Here is a 24,791-nt window from a genome sequence, read left to right on the forward strand (position 1 = left end):
CCCCACTCCTGTCTCTGCCTCCTCCCTGACTTGTGTCTGTTTCTGCTCTTCTGTCTTAGGCACTTGCCCTTGATTTGGGGCCCATTTTCATAATCCAGGATGATCTTTCCTCAAGATCCCTAATTTAACTGCATCTACATGGCATCTTTTCTAAATAAGGTCACATTCACAGCATACCTTTTGGGAGGGTTTGCTACGATTCAACCTGCTGAATACCTGATGTTTAAATTGAGTGATTTGTGTTATTTAATCACTTGACTGAGCTAAATCTTGGGGGAGAGAGTCCCGGGTAGCTCCCCCCGGGGGCCTGATGTTGCTTTCCCAGGGGTCGAGGTAGCCCACGGTCACAGGGCTCCATGATTAGTGACCGGAGGAAGTGGGTTGACGCACATAATTTCTAGATATTCTGGATTCTCTCCTTGGCGCTCTCCATGTGCAGTGCTCTTTCTGTTCGCTGCAGACAGTCTTTGGTGGACACCAGTGTGCTGTCCAGATCCTCCTTCAAGGAAGGACTTGTCGTCTCAGGTGGTGGGATTGTTGTCTTCAAACAGCTTTCAGCCGTATCCTCTTTGGGTCAGTCTCAGTGTAGAGAGCCACTTGCTGGGGATCATCTGTCCTTGTATGGACCACATCCTTGTGTGACAGAAGGAGCAGTTCATAGTACTTGGCCGTATCAGCCTAAGATGAGATAAACTGTGTGGGTCATTTTAACTCCAGTGTAGCCTGTGGGGTCCAGAGAGGATTTATGGGGCCTGCATTGCAATGTCATTTCTCCCTCAGCCCAGTCCTGCCTCCTCCTCCTCCCTTTCCACACGTGTGGAGCCCAAGGGCACCCCTAGTAAGCAGCCTGCACCCTAACCTCCAAATCAGAGTCTGCTTCTCAGCGACCCCAACCTCACCACTGTCAAAAGATCATCTGTTCTTCAGATCATGCAGTTGTGTGTGAAATCAACATTTTATTCCAACTAACTTTGTGTTTATGTGTAAGGATGCACATTCCCAGAGGTGGCAATAAGTGATATTGCCTTGAGCTCTTAATTCATATTTAAAATTTTTTAAAGATCTCTTTATGGCTTTGAAGTTTTTCATTTTCCTAAGACTTGGGACATGCAAATAAATCTAAGGCAATCCTAAAACACTGAAATCCTCGGCAAGTACCTGGAAAAAGGAGCACTGGTTTTATTGTTGCTAGAAGCTTGCTTGGTTGAAACTAGTGTTTTGAGGTTTCAGGTGTCTTCCTATCTGTCTTTGAATTTTTAATTAAGTAATTTGATGAAATCGTTAGCTATTTAACATCATCTATGAGCAAGGAATCAAAAAAGAATGTAAGACAAAGGAGACAGGTTACTGTACCAGTTGAGAGACGAGGTTTTTGGAATAAAGCAGATGTGGGTTTAAGTCTTCTCTCTGCTTCTTGCTATCACTGATCTCTGCACCTCAGTATCCCCATCTGCTAAAGGGGAGCAATAATGATACTGACCTCATAGAGCCCGTATGAAAGTTAAATAAGATTTTCTATATTAAATATTTATAATAGCACAATAAATGTTATTCATTATGAGCTACCACCTGAGGCAAAGCATATAAACACACACACCCTAAACAAATTTTAGGTCCTTTGAGTAACTGCTTACAGGAAACTCATGAGAATCTGCCCAAACTTATTTCACAAAGGATCCTGGGGCATTTTTCTTATTAGAGAGAAAGTTGTTGAATTTCTAATACTGAAGGTGACCAGGGAATAAAGACCTGAAGGCAGTATGGATGTGAGTCATGTGGATCTCCAGGGAAGAGCATTTCAAGCTGAAGGAACAGCCAGTGCAAATTCTGGAAGGATAGGTACCTTGTGTCTGCAGACTAGCCAAGAGGTCAGTGTGGCTGAGGGTGTAAGCAGGACAGATGAGATCAGAGAGATGAGGGGGTGAGGCAGGTCTTGTAGGACCTAGTCGGTCTTTGTGAAGACCGGTTTGTTTGTTTCAGAGAGAGAGAGTGAGAGAGAGCACATGCAACCAGGAGGCAGGGGCGGATGGAAGAGAAAATCTTAAGCAGACTCCATGCTGAGCATGGGACCCAACACAGGGCTCTATCTCATAACCCTGAGATCATGACCCGAGCCAAAATCAAGAATCAGACGCTTAACCAACTGAGCCATCTGGGTGCCCATAAAGGCTGGGTTTTGATTTGCTGATTTGGGAAGCTGTTGCAAGTCAGGAGCCAAGGAATGACATGCCACATGGCCCGATTTCTGTCTTAGAACGATGCCCCTGACGGCTGTGTTAGGAATGGAGCACAGGTGGACAAGGCAGGAGAGTCAGGGACACTACCCTTGGGACGCTCCTGCAGCCTCCCCAGCTAACGATGGCCATTTAGATGAGGGCGGTCGCCATGGGCAAGGAGCGTGCTCAGCATCTGCTGTGTTTGGAATCTTAAATGGACAGAGTTTTGTTATGTCTTGAGAGAAAGAAGTCAAGGACAACTTGAAGTGTTTTGTCCTGAGCAAGTGGGGGAGAAAGCTTCCTTTTACTGAGATAAAAACACAAGAGGAGGCAGGCTCAGGGAAGACTCGAAAGTGTTCATGTTGGGACCTGTGAAGTGTGAGGTAGCTATTAAACATCCGAATGCAAATGTTGAGGTGGCCATGAGGGAGAAGAGTTTGGAGTCAGTGAGCAGTCTGGGCTAGAGAGATTAATTTGGGAGTTATCAGTCTATATAGTTGGTGTTACAAACTATGAAGCTGGATGGAATTATGGAGGGGAGAAGAGCTAAAAGGACAGAGCTTGGAGGCACTCCAGTGTTCAGGGGGCAGATAGACAAAAAGAAACAGCACAGGATATGGAGAAGGAGCTGCCATTGAAGGCCGAGGAAAGCCAGGAGAGGCTGGTAACCAAGTGAAGGCATGTGAACAGGGCTTTGATGGTTGAAGAGGAGTTCATTAGACCAGGTCTCCTCAAAGCATGGTCCCGGACTAGTAGCATCAGCATCTGGAAACCTGACAAGAATGTGCAGAATCTCTGGGACCCAACCCACTTCTACCAGATCAGAAACTCTGATGGTGGGACCCTCCAAGGGGTTCTGAAGCACCCTCAAGTTTGAGAACCATTGCCCTAGGAAAAAAATCCCTGCACAAAATCGTAAAGACCATTAAGGAAAAAAAAAATTCACCCCCACGTCCTTTCTTGTCAGAGAATATTTTTAAAGACCCCCTTAGTGCTCAAAGCACTCACAGTAACCTCCTACCTGACATCACCACCCCCCGCCCCCACATGCCAATTTAGAAAACTACTAATTTATCATGGCTCTTTGGAGAGGAGGAATGCCCCCCTTTTACCGGACAGAGGGAATGCTGAGCACCAGGCATGCCAGACATTCCACTGCTAAAAAAAAGTGGGGGGGGGGGGGGGGTACTCCAGGCTTAGCATTACTGGGCCATGAACGTGCCACTCCTGAGATATAAAGCTTATGTCACCCGTTTCCAAGTTCTCTTCTAGGTTTTCCTAGGAGAATTCCACCCTTTTCCATTCTGGGGAGAAGTTAAAATTAGGGCCAGCCCTTCAGTACTGGTGTGCCAGATGCGGGGAAGCTGTCCCCAGAAATAAGCTGGTTCCCACAGCCGATGGGCGGGGCGGGGCGCCTCCAGTCCTGGCCCATCGGAGGGGCTGCTCAAAGGCCTGCCCCTCCAAGTGTCTGCAAGGGGTCTGGTCCCAAGCTTTAAAACCCTGAGCCGAGGCGCTGCATCCCGACCTCTCCTCTCCCAGCCAGTCCTTGCTGGTTTTCAAAAAGTGTGCAATTGTCTCCTTCCCGCCCAGCCCCATCCTCGCCCGGGAGCAGCTGTGCGCCGAGCCGGCTTCACTCGGGACGCTATCTGACCCGCAGCCCGCGCTCCAGTCAAGCACCCCCAGCTTTCCGCGCAGCTTCCCGAGCCGCTCCGCAAAGTTGGGGAGCTCCAAGTGCACGCTCAGCCTCTCGACTTCTCCCTCCCCGGGTCCCCGGCGTCCCCGCTCCGGTTCACCGGAGCCGCGGGTCCCAGCGGGCTGGCAGCTTGCACCCCTTTCCGGTCGTCCTTCTTCCCTGAAGCGCGACCATGCTGCTAAGCGCCGTCCTCTTGGCAATGCAAGGTAAGTGCAAGGACCCAGGGGGACCCCCGGGGGGCGCCCTCGTGACCCGCTTCCGCAGCCCCCGTGCCCGGGCTCGCTGTCCTGGGCCGGGCCATCCGAGGGCGCCTCCGGGTCCTTTTCGATAGCTGCACCCCTTCCCGAGCCTGGGGTGGCAATGGGGGTGGTCGTAGGGCTGTGCATTGGCAGCGCCGGGGAGGGGAAGGGGGTAGTAATGCCTCCTTCTGCAGCCATTCCCGCGTGCATGCCTCTCACTTTAACCTAGGGCCCCCCTTCCCCCCTCCCCCGCCCCTGGCGCCCCGAGTTGGTGCAGACGCTCCCAGCCCTATCCCGAACTGAAATTCGTCTTGTGCCCGCAGCCCTGCAGCTTGCTGGTGCTCTGGACCTGCCCGCCGGGTCCTGCGCCTTTGAAGAAAACACCTGTGGCTTTGATTCGGTATACGCGTTCCTGCCCTGGATTTTAAACGAGGAAGGTAAGGGGGCTCCGGGGCATAGGGGCCCGGAGGTGAACTTTCCTCCTTGCTGGTTGGCCTTTTCTCAAGGGCAATGTTATCTTGGAGTTAAATCCCCTCCGGAGGAAAAGCGTGAGTCATGGATCCTCCTTCCAACCCTCAACTACGCTGCACACATGGCTGGGGAGGACAGGGAGGGGGGGTCCAGGGCGTCCTTTGTTTACCTGACCTGCGGGGCAGGGGCGGAGAAGCTCTGAAAATGTCTGCCCTCCCCCACCCCCAGCACTTCCTGAAGTCTGGGAGAAAGGGGACGCTGCTAGTGATTGTCACCCACCAGCTGCGTGCAGAGGGCACGTCATCAGCCCCTCTTCTTACTCAGTAGACTCTTCAGGAGCTGGGCAAGTCCGATGGGGGCTAGTTTTCACCCCGCATGGCAGAAGGGGTTCCCAGTTCTGTGAACGACCTGAGTGCTAAGCCCTCGTGTTTATGTCACGCCTAAGTGTGCTGTCGTGTGACTCCATCCTCTTGCTGCCCACGTATCTGTCATCCAGCACTTGGCAAAGGAGGAAACCAAGTCCCTGACTGTGCGCCTGAGGTCACTGGGCTGGCGGGTGTTGGTGACTGTCTCACCACTACATACTGTTTGGGTTCTGGTGACAGTTTAAATGTGGGTCTTTAGATGTTTCTTCTTACCCTTCATTATATGGTAAAAAAAACAAGCAGTTCTCAGCGCCCAACAGCAGGCCCAGGAAGCCCCTTCTTTCCTTTCCCTCACTCTGTGTTTTTTTTTTTTTTTAAGATTTTATTTATTTATTTGACAGAGAGAGATCACAAGTAGACGGAGAGGCAGGCAGAGAGAGAGAGAGAGGGAAGCAGGCTCCCTGCTGAGCAGAGAGCCCGATGCGGGCCTCGATCCCAGGACCCTGAGATCATGACCTGAGCCCAAGGCAGCGGCTTAACCCACTGAGCCACCCAGGTGCCCTCACTCTGTGTTTTTAGAAGCTTGGTGCCCCAGGCCATTTGGGCTGGGGAATAGCCTTTTAAAAATGCTGTAGCATAGAGGAGCTTGGCTAACCTCCTTCCCCTCTGAGTCGTCCTCAGTCCCCAAGGTATCCCAGCCGGCTCCCTGGAGGAGGGAGGAGCCCAGAACCCCTGCTCAGCGTGGAGGACCTCTCACCACAGTCTGCTCTGCCCCACACTTCTGTTGGGCTGCGTGTGCACTAGCTTCTCGGCCCCTCACACGTGGGTGACGGTAGCCCCATTTACAAAGGAGGACATTACAGTCTCAGAATGTTTGAATGTCTGGCCCCTGACACACCCTGTCACTCAGTCCCTGTCTCGGGGCTGCCTGGCTAAGGGGAAGCCACGGGCAGGGTCGAGCTCAGTAGCAGCCTTTATTGCCAACAGTTGCCAGGTCTTTACTACGGACCTTTACTATGGACAGTTTTCTTGGGGAACGCTGGGGGTAAAGCGGTTCCTGATTTATTATCTGAGGGATCCCTACCCTGCCAATGGCCTTAGGAAGGTCCCTATCATCTTGCCACCCCCACCCTTTCCCTGCTCCTTCTGTGGGTGAAGTATTTTGAGAGACCAACCCCCACGGGCCATGGGGCGGGCTTCAGAGAGCGTTATTCTCTAGCCCTGTGCTTGGCAGACTCGAGCCACTTGGGAGTTACCTGGTGTTCGAGTTAAAGACACAGGTTGTTGGGCCCTGCCTCCCGAGTGTCACATTCAGTGGGTCTGGGATGGGACCTGAGAATGTGCATTTCAAACCAGTCCCTACGTGTGGCTGCTGCTGCTGGTCTGGAGACCATGTTTGAGAACCACTGACAGTGCACATTCACACACACACACACACACACACACACACACACACCCCTCCACCTCCCAGCGCTAGGGGACCTGAGCAGGGCTGGACTGGGAAGAAAGAGCCACTTAGGTGACCCTGAGAGTGAAAACCTCCTTTAATCTTATTCCCTACACACCTCTCCTGCCTCACCCTGGTCCTGGCCCCAAAGAAAGGAAATCAACATCACCCTTCATCCAGGAGTCTCAGTCTCTGAGCCCCCGCCCCCCAGCATGGTGGTGCTCCCAGGCTGCTCCTGGGTCAGGGAACGTGCCACAGCCCGCCCGAGCTCCCTGCCTTCCAGAATTCCAGACTTCCAGACCCACAGGAAGCGCTGGGCTGTACCTCTGCCCCAGAGTGGCAGTTAAAGTTAACCAGTGCCCCTTCTGGGAAAACAGGAAGATGATTGTAGGAAAAGGTGATTATGGCTTAATATTATAATGGGAGCACTGTTGCTTCCCTTTTTGCTTGCTTTCTAACTTCTAACGGCCACTGCTTTCTGGCTCAGGATCAGGACTACTGGCTTGGCTGGGGAAAGTTAATTCATCCTTTGAGCACTCCAGGCAGAAGAGGCCAGGTTGGTCTCGGTCCCTCTCATACAGTGTTTTTCAAAGGCCAGAACTTGGACTAAGCAAGTGCCCTCCAGAGGGGCAGTGAGGTGTGTGCCAGCTGCTCTGGGTGCATGCTGAGAGGCCAACATGAAGAATTTCCGTTATAAACCCATTTCCTCTTTGGTAAATTAAAGATGATAAGATCATCACAGGTGGCAGGCAGTTGGGCAAGCTGTTCCCAAGCCTCTCTACACATTTCCCTCACCTTGCTGCAGAAACCTTCTGAAACTGGTTCCTTCCTCCTCTGTGTGTCTGATCCACCATAGAAAATTGTAGGTTTCAGAGACTTTTGCTCACGAGTATTGGAATACACATGGTACTTTCTCTATTAGGTTAACATGCCCGTGGAGAGAACAATGCTACAGCCCAGTGCAGGGACTTAAGTAGGGGAACAGGTCTGCAAATTAGAATTTCATCACAGGAAAATCAAATCTGGGGGTAGTTACATAGGTCCCCTTCTTGAAAGGTCTCCTCAGCTGCCCCAAATTATATTTGAGGTCCACTTCTTGGTTTATGCAGAGTATCAGGTCTCTTACAATCTCCAGTTTCAATTCCAGTGTCTATAGCTTATAGCCATCTTGAAATATGCTTGATCTCCACTGGGCACAGGATGGCTGAGCTGCGACTAGTGGCGTTTGCTTAGGCTGTGTACCAGAGTGGAGGGTGCCCCCAGAAACAGGGGGTGACAGGTGACCGGGAGCAGCAACCCAGCCCCTTCTACTTTCTAGATTTGCCAACAGTGGCCCAGTTGAATATTTTATCTCCTCTGATTTGTCATGGGAAGTGAGATTATGTTAGACTCAAATTTGAATTCACTTCTAAATTTTAGGTTTGGGGGCGCCTGGGTGGCTCAGTGGGCTAAAGCCTCTGCCTTCAGCTCAGGTCATGATCTCAGGGTCCTGGGATCGAGCCCCGCATTGGGCTCTCTGCTCTGCGAGGAGCCTGCTTCCCTCTCTCTCTGCCTGCCTCTCTGCCTACTTGTGATCTCTCTCTGTCAAATAAATAAATAAATAAATCTTAAAAAAAAATAAATAAATAAATTTTAGGTTTGAATGAAATCCGGGAAACAAGAGGTCCATTGAATCCTATGAAAATCTTCTTTATTCTTTCATTCATCCTCAGAAAAACCCTTGTTTATCCATTCACAGTTCAGAGACTATGGGAAGCCCTTTGGGCAGTAGTCCTCAGGTGAGATCAAGACTGTGGGTTCCATTTCCCCAGTGCCAGCTGTGGGGGCAGAGGCCCTTGGCTGAGAACTCTTGGAGCCCATTAAGTTGACCTTATAGTGGAAGAGTCACCATCAGATGAGTCATCGGGTGACTTGGCTCTTCTCTTTAAGTTTTGGACACCTTGGCCTGGCACCTTCAACCTGACTCTATATGGAAGCTGTTGGAGGAACCAAGGAAGGGAGGGAGGTAAAAACCCAATGCAGGTAGTAGTCCTTAATTGGCAGCTTGGCACACGAAAGCCACCTGGAAGAGGAAGATAAATTCAGAAACATGTCCGGTGACTGGGCAGGAACCAAGGACATTCAAAACACTTGTGGTAGAGAATGTGTTTTTTTGTACAACGGTGGGGGCTGGGGTTTGAGAAATTGCCTAATACAGAAGAGTCCGGATGGTATTTGTACCTTGGAGCGAGTGATGCTATCTGAGGCAGGAAGGCTGGCTATGAGGTTTGGCACAATGATGGGGTGAAGTGGGGGACATGGTGGAGAGTGCTGAAATTACATACATATGTCTTTCTGAACCCCCTTTCTTTATCCAAACCCATTCCTTCTCTCTCAAAGACACTTTCAGTTACTTGGCCACCTGAGTTTTGGTTCTGTGCTCTGTCTTGAAACTGGTATTTCAGCTAGAGCCAAAAGTCTGGCTGGGATCCCAAGTGACCTTCCTGGAAGAGGGGGAACAGTCTTCCCTACTTGTGAATTATAGCTCCTTTCTTGACTCTGGGGGATTGATCGCCTTAGCATCCCACCCTGAGGTCACAAGTTCATCAGGCCGTTCCTGCCCCCATGGCTGGCTTGGACCTGCATTGCCTCTGCATATTGGTCTCCCAGTGCTCTCTAAGGAGAAACACACCCCTATGTGTGAGAATCGAGAGCAGCACTAACCTGGTCATGTCAATGTCATGTCAACCCTTGCATGTCAACCCCAGTGATACTCCTGCGGTATCCCAGGCCATTCTCGGGGGCTGTCCTGGCTCCTGCTTTCAGGTTGACCAGAGCTCTCATAAACTGGGCTGAGCCTGAGCCCAGTTTAGCTCTGCCCTGGCCCTCCCTGGGATACTAGATCCTAGAACTGGGCTTTGGAAGTGGTTCAGTGCAAACTCCTCATTTTACGGAGGAGCACGTGGGGGCCCAGACAGGTTGGCAGTCATGGTCATGAACCAAGGCAGTGCAGCCTGGGGCAGGGCCTTGTGTCTGGCTCTCCTCTTAGCCTTTGCTCCAGCTTTGCTGCCCCTCTCCTAACATCCCTGTCTCCATGGGTCCTGGACCCTGAGGCTTTGCTGTATTAATTATAAAATGTTGGAAAGTCTCTATCAGAGAATTAATTATATTTCATACATATGGTAGAAAACGAATTCCAAAGGTACATGCTTTGGACCTACCAAACCCACAGACCACGATGTTTTACACCACACTGCGTATTGACTCACTCTTTCAAATGTGTCAGTATCCTACCTGCCTGCAATCTTTAGCATATAGAAAAGGGCCTGGCACATAGTAGATGCTCAATAAATATTTGTTGAATGGATGAGTTTGCTGTATCTAGTATTGGATGATTAAAAAGCCCTTATCCATTTTCATGTGTGCTTCTGGTTCATTCTGCCCCCATAAAGATAAGTATCTGTCTGATGGATGGCATAAAGTCTTTAGAAGACCCCTAGCCAAATGGATCTCCCATCCCCTAAGCTTTTGGGCTGGGCCCTACCCCTTGGCCTCCCTATCAATCAGTTTGGGTTCTTGGGTTCTCTTACCTTGCCCCTCCACTTGGGATTTAACCTCCCTGGGCTGGTTATATCTGCCTACTCCTCCCTGCCTTGATCGACTTTTTTGGACAGAGGCTCTGTCTGGCCAACCCCCTTCCTGTCAAAGCCAACACCGCATCTGGGTTTTTCCCTACTCAAATTAGAGTCACCCAATAGGAAGTGGCTACCCTGCTCCTGCCCTCATCCCCCACAAGGCACCTAAGGAGTTTTAGGATGCTTCCCTTCTCATAATTGTGCAAGTCAGCTGTGGTTACCATATGCTGGGAGAAAAAATTAGATAATAATTTTGATTATGAGTTGCCCACAAGAAAATACAGACTGCCTAGTGTGGCACTCAGAGCCTCTTGTGATTTGCCCCAGATTATAAATCTGCTCTTTCCTCCCATGAATCCCCAATGTGCTGTTCATCATCATGTCATTTACTTTCTTGCCTTTTGCTCTATCTGCACTGTTCCCCACATCCATATTCTGCTTTTGATTCCCTGCTCTATCCGGGCCTATTGAAATCCTACCCTTACCCATGCCTGAAGGTCCAGCTCTTTCTTGACACATTCCCTGGGTTTCTTTGGCAGATGAACATCTCCCTTCCCCTGGCCCTCTTCACTCCCCGCCATGTGTCTCCTCGTTAACAGCTCCTTGTCAGGTCCCCACCCCTTCACTTGGCCAGGGTGTTACATCTTTGAGAACAGGGATCACATCCTCCCCACAATACCTGACAAACAACATGTGGTATCAGCAAACACTTAGAATTTAATCAATCTCTAAAACCCTTATTGAGAATGATAGGAGAGAGACAGGGGGAGAGAGAGAACCTTTGACATTTTCCCCTGTAGTAAAAGAGGTTGTGTTCATACTCCTTCCTGCCATAGGACTTCAAAGACTTTTGGAAGCTAGTGTTTTCATTTCCAAGTATAACGGGGAAGCAGTGTCTCAGCTTGCCTGACCCACAGACCCAGGTGGTCTGTTCCATCTCGGACATTCCAAGGAACAAATCACCCTTGGATCATTGACTCATCAGGGCTACCTGAGTCCTTGATCCTCTGCCATCACAAACAAGCACAATGCAATCTTGGGAGAGAGGCTGCTTGGTCTGTAAAGTATTTTTAGCAAAAGATTATCAGACTTTGAGCTAGCTTTTGGAAGCTGTTTTTTCTAAGGAACTCAAGTGTAAGCCACCAGCAGTAGCCACCCTGATGGATAAAAGCAGGTAGAGATATTTGTCTGCTCTTAGACGAGGCCCTTGCATATGGCTGTTGCTAATGAGAAAACCAAAGGATTGATCTTGTGATTGATTTGGTGAGATCCGTCACAATATTTGCCTTCTCTACTTTGTGTGAATGTTATTGGTGTTTGGAGGGGATTCTGAGGCTAAGAATAAGACAATAAAACAAAATGTACTATACTTCATAGTATCATGGATGAATCATACATTTTACAGAAAACGCATCTAAGGATATTCATTCTACTAATGCACATTTGAGTAACTAAAATCCATCAGGAATTATATTAGTAGTTGGCGTACATAGAGGACTGGGGATACATACATGGTCATGGTCATGGTCCCTGCCCTTGGCAGCCATAGACCCATAGGAGGGAACACAAATCTATAATTATGGTAGAGAGCAAACGGAATTATACATTAGTCAAGTATCTTCACTGCAAAGAGGCTAGGTTGGCTATTTAAACAAAAAAGGAATTTATTGGAAAGTTACCGGCTTTCTGAATCATCAGGAAGTCTAGAGAGCTATGTTTGGACAAGAATAAAGAGATACAAAGTGTAGTCAAGACCCTTCTGGAGGAACCATTTGTGTGACTTCATTACTGGCCTGCTGGTCCTGCCTGTCCTGTGGAGTGTGAGTCCTGATGTGGCCGGCTGTCCAGTCTAGTAGCTGTGAGGAGACTTGATTTGAGGGAAATAAGATTGGCAATGGGGAGGCTGATTAGGGGACAGGCCAGTGGTCCAGCTGAGAGATGATGAGGGCTTGAAGTGGGACAGTGGTAGTAAGAATGAAAGGGAGTAAATTAAACACCAGAAAGGAGACTCAGTTGACAGGACTTGATGATTGAGGAGGCTGGGAATGATGAGTCAGAGGGAGAGTGACTCCTGGCTTCGAGTTGCGCAGCTGTTTGGCCGTGCCCACAGTTGAGGGATTTCAAGAGTAGTATCATGGTAGGGCAGGAGATGTGTTCCATTCTGAGTTGCATGGGAAACACCCAGGTAGAGGTCACTGATGCCAGAATTGGAAGGTCAGGTGCAGTCTGGGAAGGACTGCGGGAGAAGACAGTGGTTGAAACCTTGAGCAGGAATAAGATCACCCAAGGAGAAAGTACAAAGTCGTTAACAACAGCAGGCTGAGGGGGGACCTAAACTCGCTGTGAGGATTAGCCATCTGAAGGGGGTGGTGGAAGGGGAGGCACAGGGGGAATCAGGCACATGTGAAGAGAATTAGGGAAGTACCGTCACAAAGGCCGAAGCAGTTGGGAGTTTCAGAAGGAGCATGTGACCAACGGGGCCCAGGGCAGCCCTGAGGTGTGTGTCGCAGACTTGTCTGTTGAAATCAACATATTCATGGAGTTTCCATGGAACGAGGAGGACAGGACCAGAACACCGTGGTGGAAGTGTGAAGGGGAAATGCCGAGAGCAGGGAAATCTCAGCAAAGAAATTTGGGTGTTCTCCCTTTCTTAGAGGGAAGTTCAACCAGACCTACCAAGAAATGTGCGATGAAAGGTTTTTGGGTTTTTTTGTTTGTTTGTTTTGCTTTGTTTTTTAAGAAGAGGAGACTGGAGTTTGCTTATGGAATGAGGGGAAAGGACCAGTAAGAAAGACGTTTCTGGAGAGAAGCAGGGCGGGAAGACATCCTCACTAGCCCTGTGTTAGACCCAATTCCAACTTTGACAATTCAGAAATGTTGAGAAGGTAGAAATCTCACAGACCCATGCTACCCAAGAGCCCTCCACCCAATGGCTCAGGAACACTTGAGGTCAACTTCAAAATGTGTAAGATTTTTTTTCCTACTGTAAATGCAGAGGATGTAGGAGCTTGGGCTGAATCTGTGGGACTCGTAATGCATCCTGGAATGTACTGATTAAAACACAAAAGCAATCCTTTTATAAGTGATAGGGGAATCTTTGGTTATAAGGGAATTTTAACAGCATCTCATATTCGCTTTGTGTTGTAAGAGTGGTTCCTGGTGAACAGTGTGGCATGAAATCTAATGGAATAGTTACATGGTAGCTCCCTACATAGCCTGGCTCTGTGATCTGCAAGTAGCAGTTCATGGTGCCTGCCAAGGATGTTTGTTGGCCTTATCTCTGACCTTCACAACAATCCTGAGGGTGGATATTGTCCTTTATAACCACATTTTCCGCAGATGAGAAGGAGTGAGGTACAGAGAAATTAGGGTTACAGACCCAGGGCAACCCAGTTGGAGAGTCAAGATATGGAGCCCAGCCTACCAGGCTCTGAAGACTTGAGCTTCTCTTGGCCATGGGCTCCCTCCTATCAGAGGTGGTGCCTTTGTACTTGCAGAGGTCAAGGCCAAGGAGGACAGACTTGCAAGATGCATGCTTTTCTAGAGCTAGTGGAAGACCTGTGCGAATTGTGGCGATGTCCCAGCATCCCAGCTCTGGGGGTCCTGGTCTCAGCTACCTCTCGTGCCCCTGCCTTGTGGTGGTGAGCCTTTGGAATCAAACAGGCATCAAGCAGAGAGATGAGGAGATGGGATTTTACTTCTTTTTTCCATAGCAGATGAGAGTTTACTTTTGGAACCATTTTAAGGATTCTCTTCTCAGTCCTCAGCGTAATCTTGGCAGAGAACGTCAGGAAAAATTTATAGCTTGACCTAAAATACTTTGGCCGTCTTAAGGAGTACTCTTCAACTTCGGATTCATCCATTCCTACAGGGAAGGATTTGAAAGAGTACACTGATAAATGTGTTTTTTAAAGCCAGTTCCCCTGCCAGACGAGCCAGTTGGTACGTACTCATTCTATGACTCTTAACAGGATGGCAGTGTTGCTGTATAGTGGTGTGATAGAGAACTTAGCTCTGTGCTAAGAAAAATTTCCATTCCTTATTTGAAACACTTTTGCTTCACTGCCAAGGAGAACCAAAGTGTTATTTGGGGCCACGCTTATAATGAAGATGACTTTAATATGCTTTAACTTCACAGAGACATTACCTTCTTTGCTTACTAATATTTTATGACTAAGACCATCTTGTCTGAAACTATAACTGAAGATTTCTTTTTTTTAAGCTTCTACAGGTTTCTTCTATGTTTGTGACTTTATTAAAAACGGATAATAGACTAGAGCATTTTCTTTTGACGGGTGCTATGACCATGCATGAGTCCATCTTAAAATACAAGCTTTGCAGAAACCCTTTGACTTCCCATTACAAATCCTGAATCTGAAATCACACTGTTGTCCCTGAAGACTATTTCTCTTTTCCACAAGTTCTGATGAGGACAATGTGAGTTAAACATTAGTATCTTATTTTTTTTTTTTAAAGAATCAACACTGAAGAACAAACCCTTTGGAACTCACATTTGATACTTAGGAATAACTGCGGGAAAAAAATCCAAATATATCCTAGGTTATATATTAGTTCTGCAGATTTTCATCTTTGTTGTCAGCATAAAAAGTCAACAAACTACATACACATGGTTCTCTACTAAATGTTGTATAATAAAAGAGAAATGATGTTGGAGATAACCTATCTAAAGATGCATAGTATTGACATGAAGTATGATTCATTTTTTAATCTTGGGCTTGTGGGCTAGGACTTCTATGCTTTCCATATATCTATATAAAGCATATATATGGGTGCTGAATTTAAAGGGGAACTCAGGCCGTTGTAAAGCATAAACCATAGGCTTTTAGAGCATCCCCCATTTAAGAAGCATATCAATAATTACCAACAACGTCATGTTCAAGTTTGAGCCAGGGGGCCCTCTTGTCTGTCAGGTATGCTATTAAGCATCTTTTGAGACAGGATGAAGGTGACCTGTTTGTGTAACAGCTGAAAGTGGACAGCTCAGTTGCTAAGAAAGTTTCTCTGTCCTTCCGAATATCTGTCAAGCTCTGCCTCCCCACAAACGCAGCTGCTCACACTAAAAATTGCTGGAAGATGGAACAGGGTGTAAATGGCTTATATTTTTAATCGACTCCATTCATTTGTTGTCTTGGTTATCAGGAGGTCATTCATAATTTTGTGACTATGTCCCTGTCATGAAATAAGTTTAGACACATTTATGAGGGACAGTTTGCTGAGCGTAATATTAGCCTAGGAGTCTAAAAATTCTTAGAAACTTACTAAGTCTTGGAAAAACAGACAGTACTCACTGTCTTTCTGTTCAAATGGGCAGTGAATCATGGTCATGCACAAAAGACGCTGCATTTGAGCCTCCGATGATTTAAGAACTTTTCCTCATAGACATCTGACGAAGGAAAAGGACTGCAAAGTGAACGGCAAGGATTCAGTGTTCCAATCTCCTTTGAGTCTCTCCATCACCAACTCGTGGGTACATTCCAGAGTGACTTGCCATCAAGGTACTAACCCTCAGCCAGAAGCTGAGGATGGTGCCTGCCACATAGTATTTAAATCTTTTAAGAATGGACACACCAGTGATCTTGTTTTATTGTTATCCTTAGATCTCATTTCAGAGTATTTAAAAAAAAAAACCAAAACCCTCATAGACTAAAGTGGTATTTGCAAGCATTTACTGAGCACCGGGTGATTATGTTAGCCAAAAAATCTAGTAGAAAAATGAATAACAGCAATTATTTTATATAACATTTATTGAGCAATTATTATGTGCCAAACAATGTGCTGGATGCCTGCATGTGTAATCTCATTGAATTTTTATAATGACCCAATGAGGAAGACACTCATGACAAACAATGTGGATTTGTAGATTTTAGTTTATATTCCAAAGTCATAGAGCAAGTAATTGATGAAGTCAGGACGCTCACCTCCATTTGTCTCCAAAGACTAAGAAAATAACCACTCTGCTATTTTACTTTTCTTTTCCTACTCTCTCTTGGTCTGATGTCTTAAAGGATCTTTGAGATAGAAATGATAATAGTAGTTTTAATAATAGCTAACTCTTATGGAGGAATTCTCTCATTTATTTACTGTTCTATATGTTTGATGTTATTCACTGATTTAATTCTCTCAACACCTCAGTGATGTTGAGCCTTATCTTGACCGTCATTTTAGGGTCGAAGAAAGCAAGGCAAATCGAAGTCACGTAAATTGCAGGTCATAGAGTTCCTGGGTGGCAGGGCCATTTTTTGTAACAGATTTTCTGGTTCCCATCTATGTTCTGTGAAGGAGACAGCAGTTATATATTCATTGGTTTTCACTACATTGTGAGGCGAGAAACCTTTCTACTTGAGTTCTGATATGAATGACCAAGGGAACTAAGTAAGGACATTATTTCTTCTAGAATCTTCCATACACAAGGGCCCTGCCACCAAATACATGCTAATTTGAGGAAATACAAAATTAATCTTTTCCTTTAGAAATGGCACAGGGCCCTGGTACAGCAGAACTCCCGTCTGGTTCCAAGTTCTAAATGAGATTACTTTGGGCACTCCTCTGAGAGTCTCCCACTTACAGCATCCCTACGGCTGCCCGGCATTCTCTGGACAAATTCCAGCAGAACTAGTGTTTCTTGATAACCTTATTGGTCTTGTTTTGAAAATGAGTCAAGTATCTCATGCAAAAAAAAAAAAAGAGAGAGAGAAGAAAAGAAAATGTAATATTTGCCTGGTTGGGGTTTGCAAAAGACATTAGGGACTCACATTGGTAGAGATGTAAGCAGGAGACACCATACAAATTGAATGTCAATGAAACCCTTGGGATAAAGGCAGATGGTGAGCTCATCTCTCTCTGTCTGTTCATTCTATAATGGGTGATGTCTGTTGACCTGAGGGATGGGAACACACATCTCTCATTTAATTCTAACAATGACCCGGTGACCAAGAGACTCTTAACAGTCAAGGCACTGTGGGTCAGAGAGTTTGTTTTAACTTTTCCAAAGTCTATTCTGTGGGATGTGAACATGTGTTTTAAGACACCATGGGATAATGAGAGTCTATGGCCTATTATTCAGAGTGAGTCCGTTAGCTTTATTTTATTCATTTGGCATTTGTCTATCTGCACTAGGCAAAGACTAGTAAAGGTGCTTGCCCTCCAGATACTTGCCGATCTACTAGGAGAAATAAGATATACCAACAATAACTATCTCGTGTGTCGCTGAGACTAGGGCATGACCAGGAAAATGTAAAGGACCCTAGGCATTCAGGGGTTAACAAGAGCTGGTAAGGATGACATCATGTAGGTAAGAGGAGGTGACAGATGGTTTCCTGGAGGCTGAGAGAGCTGTGATCAGTCCCCTTCACTGCTCTCTGGACTCAGCAACCTGGCACTTTGGGCAGAACTGAACCGTTGACAGAACTTTCTCACTTAGCTAAAGAAAGGCGTGCTTTCCGGTCTTGGGCTCTGACTAAATAAAAACAGGATCCTGAGCAGCCAACAGTCAAAGCACAGCCCTAGACCAGCGATGCTATATCTGTCTAGTAAAATGCAAGGGCCTGACAGACACCACGCTGAGCGGGTCGGGATTCAACTCTGAAGTGATCAGTCACTTACTTCTGCCGAACCATGAGACTATGGTATGGAAATTACTCATCAGTCAGAAGCTCGGCCAGGGTATAGGAATAATGACCATCGGTTACTATGTCGCAGGCACCACACCCATATTATCTCTGAATCAAACTCGTTACAACTTTGTATGATTTCTGAGGCTAGCTGCGTAAGCGGCGAGGTTATTCAGCCCGCCCAAGGTCACACAGCCAGAGCAAGGATTGTTTGGATCCAGGTGTGTGTGCGCTCCCAAGCCAGTGCTTCCCTGTTCTGGTGGGCGCCCTCTAGGAGTAACTAGAATTCCAATCTCTCAATGAGGCTGACTGTGACCAACTTTTTACCCAAGCCTCTTCACCTCTGTCTTTGCCAGATGCAGCTCACCTGCTCACTTTTGCCATCATCCATGTGAAATATTTCTCCTAAACTCCCTTGAGGCTGAGGATTTGTGTCCCCAGAACCTGGTCTCAGGATGATAGACATTTAGTAAAAGCCTGTTGAACTCTACTCCCCCCATCTTCCTCCCTCATTTCCTGTTCATCTCATCTGGCATCATGCCATCCCCTTGTTTCTTCTCACTGGCCCTCAGTCTTCCATAACTCGTTCTTCCAAGCCTCAGGCTAGTTGTTCCTCATTCATTCAGGGGACTGAGGGCCATTGTCACAACACTGATGCCATGTCCCACTGCCTAAGCCAGCTTCCGTAAAGTGGAAATGAAGAGAAAGCTCCCATCACTATATTCAGATCTTCTGGTCCTCGAAACTTGAAGGGTAGATTTCTTCACCCTTTTACCAGGAACCAGCAGCGAGCTCACGGCTCTGTTAGCTGGAAGAGATACTAATGAGGCTAAGATCAAAGCCATCTCCTTATGAAGCCTTCATTGCCTCACTTCTCAAGCTCTGTTTACTGGAGCCCAGGACATGATTCATGGTAAATGAAGTAGGTGAGGATGTGTGGTACCCTCTTCCCTAGACCTTCACCTAGCTGTCTCTTTCTTGTCATCCCAGCCTCAGCTGAAACGTTGTCTCTTTCCCTGAGCACCCTATCTCAAGTTTGACCCCTCACAGTCACTACCACTTTGTCTGATTTTAATTCTCGCTAGAGCACATTAGCCCTCTGGTATTTTTCTTGCGTATTTCATTGTGTATATATTGTCTGTCGACTGTTAAACTGCCAGCTGTGTGGAGAACAAGGAGCCTGTCCTGCATGTGTCCCTTTGGATTCTCCCATGGTCAGCAGCGTCTGCTGCCTGAAAGGCACTCAATAAATATTTGATGGATGGATAAACAGATCTTAGTCAGTGTGAAGATGCTGCCTTAGAAATGTATGAAGGCCAAATGTATGAAGGACTGTTAAGTGAAAAGAGATGCCAGATGAGCCTAAACATCACATTCCCCATAAGTGATGTGTTTTCCTCAAGGACGTGTTTAGGCAGATGCGTCCGACAGGAAAGGTGAATTTTTCAGTTATTCATGCTTTGGTTCTGCTGTGATGGAGAGCCACCAGCTCTCCCGTTGTCTGCGGCTTTGAGGGAGTGTCTTCTGGGAGATCGGAGATACATTAGCAGACATGGGATGGTATTTTCTTCTTTTGACAAGTGTAGAAAGCACTTCCTGCAACAAAGAAAGGATAGAGAACATTTAGAAATGAAAATCTAAGTCTCTGCCCAAACATGAGTAAGAAGGTGTGAGTGTGTGCATGTGAAGCATAAATCCTTCACTGGTCTGTGATCTGAGAGTGATTTTTCAGAAAACTGGCTAGTTCCTCCTGTTCCTGGTTGGGTGTGGATTATTCAAACTCTTGTCTCAATCTTCTTCTCTTCCCCTGAGATAAGCCAAGCTGATCCCTGAAATCCGTCATGGTGATCAAACTCCAGATCACACGGAAAATGTCCTCCCATATCACAGATTTTTTTTTTTTTTTTTTACAATGCGAGTGACACAGGTCCAGTGTGGACCTCTTGAAGAAGTTTGAAAAGAAGCTTTTAGATCATGGATATGACTGTCTGGCCATAGTCCTCATGCATCCTTGTGAAAATACACGTAACATGTTGCTTTTCCGTAGCCTTCTCTTTATAGAGGTATGTGATGGCCAGTGTCGTAACCAAGACTTTAAATCTGTGTTTCCAAAGTCCACTAGACCCACAGTTGCCATTTTTCAGGAGTCCCTGCGTGGGTGACATGTGTTGCTTTGTCTCATTACACATCTACCCTCTGAGGTGGAGGGCATTCCCCTCCAGGTCACAGATGAGGAGACAGCTCTCTCACGGTGAAGTGGTTTGCCTGGTGTCACCCAGCTGGACATGGCAGAGCGGGGGCAGCAAGGCTTGGCGTGGAGTCCGTCCTGCCTCACCACTCTCGATGCACTGTCACTGTATTATTTTGGAACTTCTCTTAAAGCGCTCACTGCTCTTCAGCTTGATTGGCCTTATTTTAGAACGGGTGTTTCCCCTCCTGTTACACTGTGGTTCTAGATGTTAGCCTCCACGTCTCTTCCTTCTCCGAACCCCCCATGTGCCCTCTCAGAGTGCTCTGCACATCATCCACCAGGGCCTGGCGTCAGGCTGGGGCAAGTGAGGCACCCTGCCTTGTGTGCAGAAGTAGAGAAAATATCATAAAAAGCCACTCATCTGGAGACATAATATTTATTATTTTATATATTTTATATTATATAAATATATATTATTATATATAAAAATATAGATATTATTTTATTTATGCTAAAAACTTTTTTTAACTTTTTGACCCCCTCCTCCCATTCCCCACCCCCAGCCTCTGGCAACCATGAATTTGTTCTCTGTACCTGTGAGCTTGCTGTTTGGTTCTTTTTTAGAAGTGCAGTCACGGGGTGCCTGGGTGGCTCAGTGGGTTAAAGCCTCTGCCTTCGGCTCAGGTCATGGTCCCAGAGCCCTGGGATGGAGCCCCACATCAGGCTCTCTGCTCAGCGGGGAGCCTGCTTCCCCCTCTCTCTCTACCTGCCTCTCTGCCTACTTGTGATCTCTGTCTGTCAAATAAATAAATAAAATCTTAAAAAAAAAATTAAAAAAAAAGTGCAGTCACGTGGTATTTGTCTTTCTCTGTTCGACTTGTTTCCCATAGTGTGCTTGCGTTCCATCCATGTTGTTGCAAATGGCAAGATTTCATTCTCTTTTGTGGCTGAATAATATTTCATTGTGTGTGTGTAGGGAGTGTGTGTGTGTGTGTGTGTATACCATAATTCGTATATACACACACACACACACGTACATAAATAATATTTCATTTTATGTATGTATTTATATACATACACCATAATTCCTTTATTTATTCATTAATTGTTGGGCACTTAGGTTGTTTTCATATCTTGGTTATTATAAATAATGCTGTAATAAGCATAGGGGTGCAGATAAGTTGTTAAGTTAGTCTTTTTGCTTTCTTTGGATAAATACCCAGAAGTGGAAATACTGGATCACAGGGTATTTCTATTTTCAGTTTTGGGGGAACCTCTATTCCATTCTCCACGGTGGCTGCACCAACATTCATTCCCGTCAAGGGTGCATGCGGGCTCCCTTCGCTCCACACCCTCGCCAACACTTGTTCTCACAGGTGTGAGGTGATGCCTCATTGTGATCTTGATTTGCATTTCCCTGATGATTAATGACATTGAGCATCTTTTTACGTACCTGTTGGCTATCTGTCCATCTTCTTTAGGAAAAATGCCTATTTTAAAAACATATAGAAGTAATGCAAAAATTCCATGGTGAACAAAATATCAAAATTCTAAATAAAGTTAGACTTCACCTGCACTTGGCCTTTCTTGCCTGGTCCCAGCCCTGTAGGACCACTTAAAACATGCTGAGCAAATGGACTGTAGATTTGGTGTCTGGCTCACGTGAGCTAAATCTGCCATTAATGATCCAGCGAAACACTGCCTTTCGGAGCTCATTGATGAAGCAGATGGACTAAAGCTCTTGTCCTTTCTTGCTGTCAATCTGTCCCTGAAGGTGTTGATTCAGCTGTGCTGGTCACGCCCCCCCCCCAAGCCTGGAAGAGCCACCAGAGTCAGCTTCCCTATCAGCCTCAATAGCGGTCTACCCGCTAGGGACAGTTTTCTTAGATGCTCAGCTCTAAATTAAAAACTGCCCTTGGTTGTCCAAGAGTCTAAGGTTCCTGGAATTGCTCTTTCATTTTGTTATTTTCTCCCCCTTCCTTAGTTTTGTTGTTTCCAGAAATCAGAATAGTTGTTTTGAAAGGACAGGCTAGAAGATCTATTCATCTGTGTCTATGTGTATAGATAGGTAGATACCTCCTTGCTGTACCCACCAGGGCAAGGTAGATAACAAGAAGCCAAGCAAATAATTGTGAACCTATTAATTAGATTCTGGGAGATGGACTGTGGGAAAAAGAAGGGTTTAATTTTGAGCATGCTATATTTATATCTGAAGTCACAGCCAACAAAAATCTCTATGCCCAACAAAAAGATCGGCAGGTCAGATTTACTTCTATTTCAGCTAAGCCCGTTTTTCCATGCTGTTTTCAATCTGTGTATGGGACATGGAAGACTTAGCCAGATGAGGAATCTGTACGTGGAGTACAGTCACATTGTCGCCCACAGGAGCAAGGAGACAGGAGTCCGGGGTCTGAGTGTATCCTGGGCAGCTTCTCCTCTCGGCAAACGGGCTCAGTTATAGAATAGTCACCCCTTCCAGGGGAATTTTCCTCTCTCTCCAAAGACACGTCTCTCCAAAGTCAACAGAATTAAAATGTTGAAAATGAACTTCAGGTCCACAATGGTCAGATGGACTAGAAACTGAATCTTCAGGGGACCCTCCCCCTGCCTTGGTGCCATGCCAGTGAGGCACTGGACAGAGAAGCCTCTCTGTCTTACAGGTGTGGCCTCTGGTGGAGAGAGAGCAGGGAGAGGAGTAGGGAGGGAGGGAGAAGAAGGAGGGAGAGAATCCCAAGCAGACTCCATGCGGAGCGAGATATAGGGCTCGATCTCATGACCCCAACCCAGATCATGACCTGAGCCCAAACCAGGAGGCGGATGCTTAACTGACTGAGACTCCCAGGTGCCCAGGCATGGCCTTCTTATCTGGGGCACAGACATTGCTGCTCTGGGCCTAGACCGTTGAAAAGAGGGAGCAATTCCCGTCAGAATAAACTTTCCTGCTGCTTGGGTACTTCGGAATTTTCAGCAAGACCAGACTTTTCATTCATTCAGCAAGAATCTACCTACATCCACCAGCAGCAAGCAGAATAGTCTTCTGTCTCCCTTGGAGCCTGTATTCTGGTGGGGAGAGCTGGAGATAAATGGTACAACAAACGGCAGTATGATGTGGCACGTGGTCGAAGTGTTTATGGTGAGAAATGGACAGGGTGAGGGTGGCGCCTTTGGCTCAGGTGGGCAGGAAGGACGTCTCCGGAAAGGACATGTTTGACCCAAGCCTGCAGTGAGAGGGAGTGAGTGCAGCACAGGCCGTGTTTGGGGAGCGGCGGGGAGGTCCGTGTAGCTGCAGCTGGGTGAGGGAGAGGCCCTGAGGTCCCACAGGACCCCCGGGGGTCATACTGCGTCAGCCAAGGGCGAGCCATGGGAAGCCCCTGGAGGCTTTGAGCAAATAATAAGCTGATACAAGTTTTGTTATGTAAATGTCACTCTGACTTGCAAGTGGAGAAGGCCTAGTGCTTTGATTCTGGGAATCTAGAAGCCAGGCATCACCCTGCTTTTGTAGAGTTTATAATTTGGTGGGGAACTTGGTGACGGGCACATAAAGAAGTAAAGTCAATTTGGGTATATCATGAATAAAATGAAAGGATGATAGGAAAGCAGGAGGGATGGGACTATGTGTTGCAGTGAATGATTAGGAGAGGTTTTCTGGAGGGGTAGCATTGGACTGAGAATAGAACAAGGAGGAAGGGCAGGCATGCACCAGTGAGGCGGGGGGCAGTATACTGGGGGATGGTCTGCAGTGCAAAGGCCCTGAGGTAGAGTGAGCTGCATGAGGTGGAAGGACACCAAGAAGGCCAGTATGGCCAGGGCACAGGGAACTGAGATGAGAGGTCAAGAGGTAGTCAGGGAGGTGCCTGGGTGGCTCAGTCGGTTAAGCGACTGCCTTCGGCTCAGGTCATGATCCCAGGGTTCTAGGATTGAACCCTGCTTTGGGTTCCCTGCTCAGTGGGGAGTCTGCTTCTCCTTCTCCCACTCCCCTCTCATGCTCTCTCTCTCTCTCTCATTCTCTCTCTCTCTCAAGTAAATAAATAAAATCTAAAAAAAAAAAAAAAATAGAGGTAGGCAGGGCCAGACCCTGGAGAGACATTCAGGCCATGGTGAAGAATGTAGATTTTAATCTAGTTGAAATGGGCAGCCATCGAAGGGATTTAAGTATGAATTCTATTTCAAGAGGATCCCTCTGCTGCTTTGTGGGGAATAAATTTGTAGTGAAAATGGATGTTAGGAAGCCAACCTTTGTAGTAATGTAGCTGAGAGAAAAACCATTGTTTTGATTTTGGTAGAGGCTGTGGAGAGAATGGGTTTGAGATCTATTTTGGAGATAAGCCAACAGGATTCATTAACACAATGGATGTGGGAAGTAAGGGGAATCGAGAATGATTTCTAGGTAATTGGCATAAGCACGTGGATGGATGGGATGCCATTTGTACAGATGAAGAAGAATGGGAGAGGAACGGGTGGGAGAGAGCCATATAATGGAGGTAGAGGAAATCAGGAGTTCTGATATGGACATGGGACATTTGAGGCCTTTTATGGAGTTTTATTTTATTTTAAAGATTTCATTTCTTTATTAGAGAGAGAGAGAAAGACCACAACTGGGGGAAAGGGCAGTGGCAGAAGCAGACTCCCCACTGAGCAGGGAGCCCAAAGCAGGGCTCAATCCTAGAACCCTGGGATCATGACCTGAGCTGAAGGCAGACGCTTAACCAACTGCCCCCCTTTTATGGAGTTTTAAATGCAAATGTCCAGTAGATTATTTGATATGGGTATCTAGAGTTTGGAGTAAAGGTCTGGGGGTGAGCCCTAAATTTGGGAATTATCAGCATGCAACTCGTATTTAATGCCCAGGACTGGATAATATAAAAAAAAAAAAAAAAAAAGAGGAGAAGGAGGGTAGAGGACCAAAGGGGTATTCCAAGATGCA

The 24,791-nt window shown here is 46.8% G+C and overlaps 1 protein-coding gene across 1 annotated transcript in view; it reads left to right on the forward strand.

The window, feature by feature from the left end:
- Nucleotides 1–3,589: 3,589 nt before the first annotated feature.
- Nucleotides 3,590–24,791, forward strand: part of MAMDC2 (MAM domain containing 2) — a 158,485-nt gene continuing 137,283 nt past the window's right edge. Inside the window, exons 1-2 of the mRNA XM_047700583.1 lie at nt 3,590–4,115; nt 4,472–4,585. Of these exons, the coding sequence (XP_047556539.1) occupies nt 4,082–4,115; nt 4,472–4,585 (148 nt within the window). The 5' untranslated portion in view covers nt 3,590–4,081. The remainder of the gene's footprint in view (nt 4,116–4,471; nt 4,586–24,791) is intronic.

Source organism: Lutra lutra, chromosome 13 (assembly GCF_902655055.1).
Source record: "Lutra lutra chromosome 13, mLutLut1.2, whole genome shotgun sequence".
Lineage (NCBI taxonomy): Eukaryota > Metazoa > Chordata > Mammalia > Carnivora > Mustelidae > Lutra > Lutra lutra.